This window comes from Clarias gariepinus, chromosome 20 (assembly GCF_024256425.1).
Source record: "Clarias gariepinus isolate MV-2021 ecotype Netherlands chromosome 20, CGAR_prim_01v2, whole genome shotgun sequence".
In the NCBI taxonomy this organism is placed as follows: Eukaryota; Metazoa; Chordata; class Actinopteri; order Siluriformes; family Clariidae; genus Clarias; species Clarias gariepinus.
In genome coordinates, this window is record NC_071119.1 from 13,011,153 (window position 1) to 13,026,400 (window position 15,248).

General features: G+C 37.6%; 1 protein-coding gene across 2 annotated transcripts in view; it reads left to right on the top strand.

Moving 5' to 3' along the window:
* Window positions 1–9,096: 9,096 nt before the first annotated feature.
* The window catches only part of thbs2a (thrombospondin 2a), a 37,315-nt gene continuing 31,163 nt past the window's right edge, over window positions 9,097–15,248 (top strand). Inside the window, exons 1-5 of one of the 2 annotated variants that reach the window (XM_053479837.1) lie at window positions 9,097–9,223; window positions 9,378–9,412; window positions 9,657–9,728; window positions 9,932–10,485; window positions 13,078–13,162. In XM_053479837.1, coding sequence (XP_053335812.1) covers window positions 9,662–9,728; window positions 9,932–10,485; window positions 13,078–13,162 — 706 coding nt within the window. In that variant the 5' untranslated portion in view covers window positions 9,097–9,223; window positions 9,378–9,412; window positions 9,657–9,661. The remainder of the gene's footprint in view (window positions 9,224–9,377; window positions 9,413–9,656; window positions 9,729–9,931; window positions 10,486–13,077; window positions 13,163–15,248) is intronic. The other variant, XM_053479838.1, reaches the window with a different exon arrangement.

Here is a 15,248-nt window from a genome sequence, read left to right on the forward strand (position 1 = left end):
CACCTCACCACTGTAGCACTGTCCTTGTACATATTTTGCGCCACCTGCACATACGTATTTCTCTGCCTCTCCTGACTTCCTCGTGCAATACCACAATTTATCTTTGGGCACACATTCTTTAGATTTACAAACACACAATGCAACTCTTTCTGACCTTCTCTATACTTCTCCATCAGCATTTTCAAAGCATACATGGCATCTATGGTGCTCTCACCTGGCATGCGGCTGTACTGTACTGCTGCTCACAGATCGTCACTTCTCTTCACAATCTAGCTTCCACTACTCTTTCCTATTACTTCATGGTGTGGCTCATCAGCTTTATGCCTCTGTACTTGCTACAGCTTTGCACATTTCCCAATTGGAACTAAAACACTTTTTCTTCACTTATCAGGCATTCTCTCACTTTCTAAGATCTTGTTAAATAATCTAGTAATCAATAGATTACTAGTTTCAAAGAAGTAATTCAAAGAAGAAGAAGAATCTAGTAATCAATTCCCATGCCATCTTTCAAAAACACATCCATGCCTTCACTGGAATGTCGTCTAGACCAACTGCCTTTCCACTCTTCAACCTCTTCATAGCTGTCCTTACTTTATTTTTTACTAATTCCCTGTACTACCTGATTCATCTCCACCACATCCAACCTTCTCTCTGTCTTCTTTTCTCAGTTCAGCTGCTCTACAAAATACTCCTTAAACCTTCTCAAAACACCCTTTTCCATTGTCAAGTGCATTTCCATCTGCATCTGCCTGTCCAGTAAATATAAATACTTTTCTTTTCCTTTAGCTTTAGTTTAATTTAGCTTCTAATACAACTCGGTATACACCTTTTCCTTGGCCTTTGCCCCTTCCCTCTTCACCTTACATAGCATCTCCTTATATACTTGTCCACTCTCCTTATCCTTCTTACCTACCCAATTCCCCAAGCCTCTTTCTCTTGTTGCTTTTTTGTACTTCCTCATTCCACCACTAAGTTTCCTTATCTTCCTTTCTCTGTCCTGATGTCATGCCAAATACTTTCCTAGCTGTCTCCCTTATCACTTCTGCAGTAACTGACCAATTGTTCAATTTCTCTTCACCACTACCCAGTACCTGACTCAACTCCTCTCTGAATTTCACACAAAAATCTTACTTCTTTAACTTCCACCATCTAATCCTGGGTTCATTCCTCACTCTCTTTTTCTTCTTCTGTAACTCCAAAGTAATCCTGAAGACCTTCGTCCGATGTTGTCTAGCCAAACTATCCCCTGAAACCAGTCTCTAATCTTCTTTAAATTCTATCTGCTTCCCTTTCACTTAGTACACACAACAGGAGGGGTATCAAAATGTTTCGAGATTTGTGCGCCTCTTATCCGGTTGCTTTTACCATATGTTCTTAATCTGATGCCTTAAAACCTGGCAGTGGAATTCACAATGTCACAAATGTTGAAAAAGAGGTTGAGTATGCACTTGGTTGAGCTTTTTGGTCATAGAGATGATAGGCTCTTCCACTCACACGCTTTGTCTTCGGGTCATACTCATACCAACAAGTTTCAATACAGGTAATGATCCTCAACATAAAGGACGGGTCATCCAGGATCCGGTCATCCGAGGTTCCTTCTGCTCCTGGGTCAGCAGTCTGGGGACGAATTTGGCAGTAACACAATGCATGTTCAAATCACACACTGTTTCGTATAACAGACCAATAGTGGGACTATTGGTCATGCACAAGCTGCTAAATAATTTCCACATTTTTTTGGGGGTGTTGAGCTTATATACCCCCTAATATCTACCTTACTCTGATCCACCATATCAGCTAACTATTGTCCTTTACCCTTCATAGTGCCAATATTCAAAGTCATATTTTAACATTTACCTTTTTACCTTTTCTTATTCTTCTCTGCAGTCAACAGTAGCCTAGTTTCCATGGGTATCCTGCTGACCTGAGGCGGTTGTTTAACTGGGCCTCGACCGGTCTGGTATGGAATTTTTTTTATGATCTGGATATTGATTTGGCGCATGTTTTATGACGGATGCCTTTCTGGTGCAACCCTTCACTTTTTTTTCAGGCTTGGGACCATCACTAAGACTGCACTGGCTTAAGCAAACTTATTGGACAACTTAGCTAAGATTAACACTGACAAACATACAATAAATGCAAAAGATAAAGAAAAAGATAAACGCACACACAAAGAACACCAAAAATAAATGACATTATTTTTTAAAAATTGTACGCCATTAAAACGTTAAATTTTACTTTTGTCTCAACACTTTTGACCACCACTGTCACATAAACACTGTACTGGAGCTTTAAAAATAAATTAACCCTGTAGAGGACTAAACTTGAATCTTTTCTTCTCTTGCCAAGTACAATAATATGTTTTCCAAATCACTAAACAAAATTTAAATTTCTCTCTCTTTCTCTTACACACATACACACTTTTATATGAAGTGCAAAAATGTACAGCAAATGTAGTTATCTTAATTTGTAGTGTTCCATTCCTTTGGAATAATTAGGGCACTGAGTTAGACCACTGTGTTTAACAAAGGATTTAAAAAAATTATAGAAATCTTAACTTTGTTATATTATCTACGCTTAGTTTTACTTAGTAACAAACATAATCTGTGTTTGTGCATTGCAAACACAGAAAGAGCATTGCAGCCCCTTCTGAGCCCGGGGACCCAAGTCCAAAGCTCCACCTCTATATCACTCTCTCTCTCTCTTACACATACACACACACACACACACATAGAAGGAGAGAGAGAGAGAGAGAGAGAGAGAGAGAGTGAAGAAATCTGTCCCATGCTGATCTCCTCATAAAGCATTCATATACTAGTATTTTCCATCATCATTTTGCACTAAAGCATTGCACATTCGACCTGACTGGCTGGTTTCTTTTGGCACTTATTTGGATTTAACTTGACATACTTACATTCCTAATCATCTCTCAACAAATCATCTTTTAAAAATTCTGGTTTAAAAGCTGTTTTTATTACCGCTCACTCTGAATTGTCTTCCATAATTCTTATTAAAAAAAAGATATCAGCAGTTGTAATGCAGCTGTTGGTTGAGATTGTTATCTTTGACTTAAGTTCTGCTGTAACCTGAAAACAAATCAAATGACATAAGCAACACTGCACTATTGATGAATACTGAAGTCAAACAAATTAAGCAAGCACATTAATTAATATTTACAGTAATTAGATTGTGGGGGGAAAAAACAGAGTACCCGGAGGAAACCCATGAAGCATAGGGAGAACATACATTCTCCACACACAAACCTTTAGGACCTCTATAAATATTCTTCATATTAAATTTAATTATGTGAAGTAAAGATATGGGAAATGGTTCTCTTCTCTTCTCTCCCTTTCTGTCAAGCTACACATGCCACTCCTGAGCTGCCAGTGATCCAGACCCCCTCCGCCCACAGGACCTGTCTGACTCATCCTGCTGCCCCGCTCCTGGTTGGAGATGTCGTTGCATGGAACCCCGTGTTGTCTGCTTGGGATGCGTGTGGTGACTAGAGATGGTTCCACTTTACCACGAAGACGATCCTGGCCTCGGTTGATGCAGACAGCTGTTCTCTGAGGATTTGTGACTGCAGTCACTCAATAGTTTAGGACTGGAATTTTCAACACTCCAATAATGAGTCTCCAATAACGAACTGGACTCCATTTTAACCTAAACACATTATTTGTATATTGAATTTCCAGCTGACTAACACACAGTATGCCTGCAGATCAATCCCTGCTATCTCATATCACCCAGATGAGGATGGGTTCCCTGTTGAGTCTGGTTCCTCTTAAGGATTCTTCCTATTGCCATCTCAGGGAGATTTTCTTTGCCACTGTTGCCCTCAGCTTGCTGATCATTTTGATTAATACACATTTTCTCATATTTCATACACATTTCCATAATTTTCCTTTCATTGTGTAAAGTTGTTTTGTGACAATGACCATTGTTAAAAGCACTATACAAATAAAATAAAATCAAATTGAATTGAATTGAATTTTGTTCCAACCACTTAGAGGTACAGGTACAGAATTGAAAATGAGACCCAAAAGAAGAGCCCAAAGAACTTTTCCTCAAGCTTAAATAAAAAAGAAAATACAAGAAGGGCTGATTCTTTGGAAGCAAAATATAAAGAAATGAAGGGTGGCTTAAGGCATGTGCACAGTACTGTACATTTAAAATTTGTTGCTGTTAGCTATTTATTATTTAGCATAAAGACAGTGCAAAGCTTTTTGGGCACAATATGTCAAGTGGTTGCCCTGCCTGGTGGTTATACTATATGAACTATGGGGAAAAGTATTTCCTGCATCTTTGTGGTATCAGTAAATGTGTCACCTTCTTGAGTATTCTGCTTCACGTAATCCCTATTAATATTGTGCAGTTGCAGCTGGTTTTCTTCATTTAATGTCATAGACTGGAGCTGCCTTCTAGTGTTCTCCCAAACTGCTTGATCATGCCAACCTCCTTGGCCCTGCAATCAGGTCAGGAGATCCAAAACACGTAGTCTCCTCTTTTTCTTCTGCCATGCACATGCGGTGATCATGCTGAGGTGGAATGTGCACTTTTTACTATCCAACACAAACAAAATTAGAGAGAAGTAAAGAAAAAAACTGTTAATGCAGCCCACACACAAACAAGCAACAGAAGTTATCTGTCCACTCTGCAATGCTCCTGATGCACTTTGCAGCTAAACTATATCCTCACCTGCCACAATTTTACTAAAAGAATGTCATCATCTTTAAATGTTTGCATATTCTAGTTTTTGACTTCCTGGCACATCTAATGAAAAAAAAAAAAACAAGTATGATTTACCTACAGGTATACTGTAAATTGTACCTAGTGTTATGTATAACTAAGTGGTGAGACCAGTAGTGCTTGGTATCTGTTTACAAAGTGATCTTGGATTTCCAATTCCAATATCTCGGAATTTGGCCGCGAACTGGTTCCAAAATAAAATAAATAAAACTATCCAAATGAAAAGAAACAAAAATACAACAAATATTAACTCTTTCCTTACTCCCTTCCAAAAGCAAAAGAAAATTGAGCATCAAATGGTGCTAACTAAAAACCTTTAAAGGGTCATACACAAAATAGCTATAAGCACAACGTGTCAAAGGCAATATAGACAGAAGTGGTTTATGTCATCTTCCTGGTCTCCATTAAACCAATCACATAGCAGGAGACGAGAGTAACCAGAGAAGAGTAAGTGATACCCTAGAAGTATACATGACAATTTTTAAATATCAGGCACCTAGGATGTCTTTGCTGAATATCTTCCTATGCTACCATAAATGCAACCAGAAATAGCTCAGTGAAATTTTTGACTGATTTTGGACCCCACTTTAACAAGAAATTTAGCATATAGAATTTAGGATTGCATCGCATCCTAATATACAGTGAGCATTAACCCATTGGGCCTTATTTAAGAGACTCTTTAAGAATCCGTATAGAACTTATTGTTGTGGAGTATAAAGACTATGGAAGTTCATTATAGGATTCTTTAAATTGTTTTGGATTCTTTCCCCACTTACTTATGGTGAAATATTCTTAAACAAACCTTGTAAGAAAACTTTCCATTTGTATAACTTGGCAAAAAAATAAAAATAAAGAAATAATTCTCAGGTAATGGCCAAAGTTTCCCATAAACCGGGATGTGTACAGACTTTTTAAAAACCATTTTAAGACCCCCACCCTTCCAGTTTGGGGTGTCACAAGTCTGCATGCATAGATTTGTGCAAAATATGTCATTTAACTAACCACAAATAAATGTTTTTTTTTTTTTTTTAATAATTGAAGGATTATTGCAATTTATGAAGCTCCACAGTAGTTGAAGTTATGTTAAGCTGATTTCTTTTCATTTTAATGTAAACCATATACTTTTATGGTGAGCACAGCTTTACCATGGCACATTCCCTCTTTAATTAATTATTACTTCTAGACAGCAGACTGTATGTAAAGCATTGGAACTTCAAAAAAAGCTTTTAGAAACAAACAAACAAACAAACAAACAAACCAGCAAACTAAAAAGTGAAACAACAATATTCAAGCTTTAGTCATAAGCTCTGATACTCTATTATTGTATACATCATAAAAAAGAAAAAAAAGTAGATTTTGAAAAATCAGTTCATAAGAAATCTTATATACAGTATGTATCAGTTGTATCAATTGTACTCATAATTCATGAATAAATATTACAAAATTATTTAATAGATTACAATAATAAACATTTCTTCAATATTATCTTATACAATTGCAGGGGATAGCATTAAAATGCTGTGTGCAGCTTTAATCACACCCTAAATGAAGTATGTCTAATTAAAGAAGTATATATTAAGACTTAAAGAAGTATATATATATATATATATATATACACTTATATATATATAATTTTTTCCTCTGGATTTATATGGCATATAACTTCCTGGAAAAAATGGCATAAATATGTCACTGTTGTGTGTTTATTAATTAATTAATTTATAATTATCTCTATTAGTATATGGTTCACTGTTTTCTGCTTTTTTGTTGTGTTTTCCAAATTCCACATAGGGTTCATTTGATTATTCTGCATGTTCTCTAGTGGAGTTTGGCGTTCCGCAGGGTTCAGTTTTGGGTCCACTGCTTTTTTCCCTTTACATGCTTCCTCTGGGCAACATAATCCGTAAGCATGGTATTAGTTTTCATTGTTATGCTGACGATACACAGTTATATGTCTCAGCAAAACCTGATGAGAAAAAACAGCTTACTAAAATTGAGCAATGTGTGCAGGACATAAGAAATTGGATGCTAATTAACTTCCTTCTGCTAAATCCGGATAAGACAGAAGTTCTAGTCATAGGACCGCATACAGCTAGGAGTAAAATTTTAGATCACACCGTAACTTTAGATGGCCTTTCTGTTCCATCAAATGCAACAGTGAAAGACCTTGGTGTGATTATTGATTCCAGCCTTTCATTTGAAGCACCCTGAAGCACCAGGATAGCATTCTTTCACCTCAGAAATATTGCCAGAATAAGAAATTTATTGTCGCTAAACGACGCAGAAAAACTAGTTCATGCTTTTATCACCTCTAGGTTGGACTATTGTAATGCCTTACTGTCTGGTTGTTCAGCTAGATGCATAAATAAGCTTCAGCTAGTCCAGAATGCAGCAGGGAGAGTCCTCACCAGAACCAGAAGATATGAGCACATCACCCCTATCTTATCTTCACTCCATTGGCTCCCTGTGAAATTTCGCATTGATTTAAAAATACTACTCTTGACATATAAAGCATTAAATGGTCTCGCGCCGCAGTACCTGAGCGAACTGCTAGTGTCTCACGATCCGCCACGCCTACTTCGATCAAAGGATGCAGGCTGCTTGTCAGTACCGCGTATTATGAAAAATACAGCTGGGGGCAGAGCTTTTTCTTACAAAGCCCCAAGGTTATGGAATAGTCTTCCAAATAGTGTTCGGGACTCAGACACAGTCTCAGTGTTTAAGTCCAGGCTAAAAACCTATTTATTTAGCCAAGCATTTTTATAAATAGATTTGCCATAGGTAAAGGAGCAGATCTGGGGGACTCATGGACGTAGAGTATTATGGTGAACTGGTATGTTTGGATGCTGTCTTCCTCACTCTCATTGATCACTCAGGTTTGCTGACGGTGAGGTGATTGTTTGCTTTACATGTCAGGAAGCCCTCATGTTTGTGTTTCCTTCTGGCTCTCCCTTTTAGTTATGCTGTCATAGTTAGTCCTGCCGGAGTCTCTGCTTGCACTCTACAGTTAATATACATTCACATTATACATTGTGTGACTGTGACCATACCTAACTGCCATCTCTCCTCTTCTTCTCTTTCCCCCCCTCTTTCTTTTTCCTCTCTCCTCCTGTCCCCCCCTTTCACTCTTTCTCTCTCTCTCTGTCGAGCTACACATGTCGTTCCTGAGCTGCTAGTGATCCAGACTCCCTCTGCCCTCCGGACCTGTCTGACCCATCCTGGTGTCCCGCTTCTGGCTGAAGATCTCGTCACATGGATGCCCCGTGTGTCTCTCTGGGATGCGTCTGGTGTCTGGGAATGATTCTCTCTACCTAGAAAATGGTTCTGGCCTTGACTGGTGTTGGCAAGTGTTTCCCTGGGGACTTGACAGTTCGATAGTTCATGACTGGAACTTCTTACAAGTCTACCTGGGTCTTCAATAACTACCTGGACTCCATATTAACATCAATTAACATCAGCTATTATAGCTGAACTGCCTCCCACCCTACACACTGTATAAATGCAGATCATTTACTGCTTTCTGTTTCACCCAAATGAGGATGGGTTCCCTGTTGAGTCTGGTTGCTCTCAAGGTTTCTTCCTATTACCATCTCAGGGAGTTTTTCCTTGCCACTGTCGCCCTCGGCTTGCTCACCAGGGACAAACTGACCATTTTGATTCATACAAATTCACATTTCATACAAACTTAAATAATTCTTTTGACTATGTAAAGCTGCTTTGCGGCAATGAAAATTGCTAAAAGCGCTATACAAATAAAATTGAAATTGAAATTGAAAATTTGATTCCAAAACAACACTTTTTTGTGTGTGTGACTATACCACCAATTACATAGTTTGTGGTTACTATTATTTATTGCATATTATTAATTATAATCAGATTTTTTTAGGTTTAACCTATTTTATAAAATATTGACGTTATTGTAAATTTCATGAAAAAATATATAAGTATACGGCCCCACTTTGACGTTTGACGTTTGAAAATGCTACAAGTGAATATTGAACATCAAAGTAAAAGAATGTAAAGGTAAGGGAATGTATTTCATACTATATTTTCTGAGCATATACAAGCAATGTGTCTGTTATGTTCATTTCAATGATTCTGGCATCAGCGGAACTAAAAGTGACATCACTTTCCACCGTTTGTGTAGAGTGCCCTGTATAAGACTTTACAGAGCGCTACTACGCCGTTTTAAGGCGTTGAAAAAGGCATCGGTTTTCCTCTCGCGCTCCTCCTTCACTAAGAGCCCACAGTGATGATTTGTAACGGGATGCACGAAGTAGGAGGGATTCATGTGTGCTACTGATTTATTACGATACAGGAATTACGAAATCTCTGCAGTAGACAGGGACACCCTGTACAACTGACATGCCATTCTCTGACTATATATAGGACGGAGTGGATGAGCTCCGAACATTTCCCTCGAACCTGCGCTCATGTGGACTTAGTCGGCTTCTGGAGTTTTGCACGTGTGACATCGGTAATTTTTTATGTAAACGCTGTTTTTTTCTGCTGTTTAACGTCGTTTAGTCCGGCATTTTTTTTTATCGTTTTTTTCCATATTTGAGAGAATTTCATATAAGTAAACGAAATGAATCATTTTTGTTGAAATATAGGTTTTCTTTTTTTTTCAGATAATAATTTACCTTGGGATTTAATTTTTTAACAGGTATATGTTTTTTTTTTTACAACTATCACTATAATTACAGGTTTTTCTCCAGCTTTTATGTTAAATATATGAGACAAGTCAAACTGCCAGTCACACTGGTATGATTAGCATGATGTGTTATTGTTGCCATATTGTATTTACAATACATTCACCACAGAATGCTGAATATTTAATTAATTCTAATCTGAACTACATAAATTCGAATTCGATTAATCTAATTCTAAACAAAATCTGTTCTTTTAAGGAGTTATGATACTCAGGGCAATTCATATCTTGCTACCAGTGGTGTTACTGCACACGACAGGAATACCACAAGGTAAATGCATACCAATTATTTTCCATATAATAATGAAAAAGTTAAAGATTTTTTCATTAAAGTTTTTATGTAGCATTTTCTATTTAAATAGGTCTAGGATGCTTAGAATCTTGTGACGAGCCGTTGCAGTAAAACGCTTCAATAATGTCATTGCCTACCAGTAAGTTTTAACATGAATGAATATTAATGATATTACTCCCAAGGGGGCCAAGCGGACGATGACTCCAGGTTTAACTTGTTCGAAATCAGCAACATCACCAGAAAAACGATTGGCGCTAAAGTCCTCAAGGGCCATGACTGGGATTCCCCAGCATTTCGTTTCATTCGCTTTGACCACATTCCTCCAGTCAGCCCACCAATCCTTCAGCAGCTTTTAAGAAAGATACACAGCAACGATGGTTTTGTATTTGTGGCCACTATTCGTCAGGATCGGGCTTCTCGTGGCACCCTTGTGGGATTAGAAGGGTCTGGTGGCCGCCGACATTTTGAGATCATCTCTAATGCATTTGCCAACAGTCTGGATCTAGTCTACTGGGTGGACGGCTCCCAGTACATCGTATCCTTTGAGGATGTGGATATATCAGACTCACAATGGAAAAACATTACATTGCATGTGCATGAAGTGAATGCCAACCTGTATGTGGACTGCAGCCTCATTGATAGCTTTACCCTGGATGTTCCCTTTTATGACCACTTGGAACCTGAGGGCAGCCGCATGTATGTGGCCAAGGGATCTAACAGGGAGAGCCACTTTAGGGTAAGAAGAATTTCTTTTATGTCCAAATGGTGTCTAGTCTCTATCATGAGACAAGTCTCCAGTGTCTAGTCTCCATTCACTGTGATGTCTAATGATGACCCTTTGTCTATCAAGAAACTGATTATAAATTAGTTAAATAATTGATAAATTCATTCATTCATGTTTTATCCTGGTCAGAGTTAATGTTAATCTGGAACTTGTTTGGAAACAGTGGTTGGAAGGTGAGAACATACACAGATAGAAAGCCATCTTCTATTTCTCACCATGCTACATTGATTTGTTACTGTTACATCCAGATTTGAATGAATCTCCCTACATTTAAAAGCATACATGAAAAAAGGTTATCACAGTGGGTACAGAAGAGCATTTAAACACTTCGCTATTTGCATACTTTGTTCTGTTATAGATTTTATTTTAAATGGAAAACGTTGCCTCCTGCTGTAAAGCATTCTACATTTACAGCATTGAGTCTTTAGTGGTCTCACATACTGACAGATCCATTCAAAATTGATCCCAAAGTTGTTCACTGGGTGACCAAAGCATGAGGCCTTGTGTACTCTGCAACAAGTTTTCTTAAAGGACCTCTCTGTATTTGGATACATTTATGCTTCCTACCAGTATGGAGATCTTTTTTATCATCTATGATTCCTTAAAGTGGCCTTCATGCGTCACTGTACCCTAAAGAAGTGCTTAAAAAAGTCCAAAATTATCCACACTCAGGCTGTAGAATTTATTTTTTATGTCTTTTCTAATAGTTAAATACATAATTTTTCCACTTAATCTCCTTGCTTATTCATACACTTTGTCCATCAATCCAGAACCTTTTGTATCCCATCATTAATCGAATGCACGCTATCTTCATTTCTTTAAGTTCCTTCATTTTCGTAGGGCTGCTTTAAAGGGACCAAACAGGTGAGAGTCTGATAGAGCAAGATCAGGACTATAGTAAGGAGGCTTTAACACCTCGTTTTTGCAGTGTTCACAGTGTGGGCAAAAGCAAGATACCGACATCCTTGGATAGCAGCCCTCTGTGTTTAATCTAAAGTTTAAACTTCAGCTCTTTAATAAGCATCTCACTATAACGAGCATTGTTAATTTTCAAACCTTTTTTCCTGATAATGTTCCAATACTGGCCCGTGAGAATACCAAAAACTGTAAGCATCGACTGTTGGGTGACCTTGGTTGACTTTTGAACTTTTTCTTGGTCAGCGAAGAGGATGTTTCTGTTCCATACTTTGCGATTTACTCTCAGGCTTGTAGTGATTAATTGTCAACTGTAATGATTTTCTTTAAGAAACTTTCACTTCATTAGAGTATCGGTCCAAAATTTTTGCAGATTTCAAGACACTTCTGTTTATCCTCTCAGATCACAAAAAATAAATCACTGCCTATTGCTCTTCTTTCAAGCAAATCACAAGTGTAGCATCTATTTTTGCTTGCACCACAGTTGCAAATGACCTGATGTACAGTAACATGTTCACACCTGTACAGCAGCACAAACAGTGCGGCCAACAGAAGTATAAATACCTGTATACCCAGAGTGCGGATATTTTTTGACTCAGATGACTCAAAATTTCAGAGATGGTTGTTCTTTCAACCAGACTCAAAAGGCTTTTAGATCTTTGTAGACTGGTTTTGATCGGGTGGTCAGGTATTTTCAAAATTCTTCCATTTCACAATAATGTGACCCACTGTGATCCTAGGAACATTTATAACTTTACAAATGGTTTTAATGCCTTGCCTATGTCTACGTCTATAAATGTGGAGGTCCATAGATAACTCTTTACACTGCATTGCTTGGACATTTGCTACGTGCAGTGTACGCTGTGGGACTTTTTACACAAAGGTCTTTGCCTTGAATTTACCACAGGTGACAGTTTGACTGCTGTGAACTTCTAGAAATAAAAAAAATCTAATAATAAGCATATGAGAATGCACCTGAGTTTAATTTACATTGACATTATGGTATTTGGCAGATGCCCTTATCCAGAGCGACTTACATTTTTATCTCATTATACTGTACATCTGAGCAGTTGAGGGTTAAGGGCCTTGCTCAAGCGCCCAGTGGGGATAATTTGGTGGTCATTTGATTTAAACCTAATTTTGAAGTGCTCCGGTCAAGAGGCTGAATATGTACAGTAAATAAATGTTTTTTGATTGTTTAAACAGATGCAAGAATTTCTAAAAATGTTTATTTATAATGGAATTTATGATGGAATTTGTTGATTAAAAAAACATTTAACTCATTTAAACAAACAGCACAACAAAGTATGCAAAAACTGAAAGGGTCTCTATACTTTTGACCTTTGCCCAGGTACTAACAGCATTATATCATGATCGTACAATTGCAGGTGGTTTATGCTCTATTCATAATCGTCTCTTCCTTCACAGTATGTACTTTAAAATTTCTGATCAAAAAAAATATAAAAAATATTGTCTTTGAAGGGAATATATTATATCCTGTATTCGTACTTGACTGGCTAATAGTACTTCAGTTGACTGACTTGTACTCAAATAGTAATTTAGCAGAAAACAGTGGACAGTATAGGCGTAAATGATTACTTTAGTAATAACACCTCTACCATCTTACAGGCTTTGTTGAAGAATGTTTATTTCATCTTTGATACGCCTGTCGAAGATATTCTGAGAAACAAGGGCTGTGAGATTTACAAGCCTGGTGAGTATGGAATAACAATATGTAAAAGATTAACAAAAAACAAGCTAATGAGACTAACCATAAGGAAATGATTATAGGGATGGGTTCGGCCTATAACCCCCAACTGTTTGATGAAGGCAATTAGTCAGATGTTGCATAATTCCTTTAACATTTCTGGCAGATTTTTTCTTTCTTTGTTTCTTTTGTCCAGAAGATGTATAGTTGTTAGTGATCAACTCATGATAAAAATAGAGGTTTAAAGACATTAATAATGTTTATTTAAATTTACCTTTTTTTTTTGCTGGACTGTATCCATTCTACATCTTATGGCCATTTGCAGAAGTGGGTCACAGGGTCTGTGGATCAGCCTGTAATATATCAAGCTTATTGAAAATGACTGTGGCTAAGAACTATACTGAGTTCAACCAGGTTGAACATACTATGAAGAAAAGATTTATATCACAATTATATTCTATGGCCACATTGGGGAAAGCCACCAAAGAGTGCAGAAGTAAGCCATGTACTGTAAGTTCACACAAACACAGTAAGATCATGAATTGGCAGGCTCCATGCTAAGTCCTTAAACTGGGCATTACGCCTTTTGGTCCTTTGCTCACACATGGAGCAAGCCAGCAACGTCCATACACATAGCTAAATCAATACCATTTGGATTGCCCTTACATTTTGACCACAAACCAAGCATCAGTTAACATGGATTTAAGTTGCTTTTTATGACAATTTTAAAGGGCTTACCATGACTACATGAAGAATCTATACATGGGGTGTGTACAAATATAGTACAGTTATATTAAACTTAAATATTCCTTTTAAGATATGTGTGAAGATTAATATGCCTTTATGGACAAAGGCTTTGTGCATTTCAGTGGTGGGGCTCAAACCCTCTACCCACTGATCAGTAACTACCTGAGCCGGTAGCTCTTTATATACACTACCGTTCAAAAGTTTGGGGTCATTTGCAAATTCCTTTGTTTTTGTTTAGTAATTTATTTTCTACATTCTACAACAATACTTTGAATTTCAAAACTATAAAATAACACATATGGAATTAGTTAATTATGTAACAACAACAAAAACAACAGTTAGTTGTTATTTTAACTTTTATTTCTTACAAAAACAGTATTGTCAAGTGCATTTGCAAAATCCATCAGGCACCATAATGAAACTGGCTCTCATGAAGGCCATCCCAGGAGGGCGAGACCAAAACCTACCTCTGCCGCAGACGAGAAGTTCATTTAGAGTTATCAGCCTGAAAAATGACCAAATAACAGCACCTCAGATTAGAGGCGTTATGAAGTCTTTAATTCAATTCAATTCAATTTTATTTGTATAGCACTTTTAACAATTGTCATTGTCGCAAAGCAGCTTTACACAAATAAAAAGAATTATTTAAGTCTATATGGAATGGAAGTGTGCATAGATCAAGTTGAGCAGATTGTCCCTGGTGAGCAAGCCGCGGGCGACAGTGGCAAGGAAAAACTCCCTGAGATGGTAATAGGAAGAAACCTTGAGAGGAACCAGACTCAACAGGGAACCCATCCTCATTTGGGGGAAAGCAGGAATTGATCTGCATTTATACAGTGTGTTAGGTGGTTCAGTTATAACAGTTGATGTTAATTGATGTAAATATGGAGTCCAGGTAGTTATTGGAGACAATTGCAGTCTTGAACTATCGAGCAACCCAACCAAGTCAAGTCCTCAGAAAAACAGCTGTTAACACCAGTCGAGGCCAGACAGGGCAGGATGCAGGGCACCAGGATGGGTCAGACAGGTCCGGAGGGCAGAGGGAGTCTGGATCACTGGCAGCTCAGGAATGACATGTGTAGCTCGATAGAGAGAGGGAAGAGAGAGAGAGGGGTATAGTGAACAGAAGAGGGGAGAGCAGAAGAGGAGAGATAACAGTTAGGTATAGTAAGGTATTCTAGGTTCCGATCTGACATAGTTAGTTTAATATCTGCATCAATTGCATTGTCCGGTTTCAAAGCTTCAATTTTATGCCTGATATTTACAATTTTATTATTAAAAAAGTTCATAAAGTCCTCACTATTGTACGATGTTGTCGTGGAGGTTTCTGAATTGGTCTTATTTC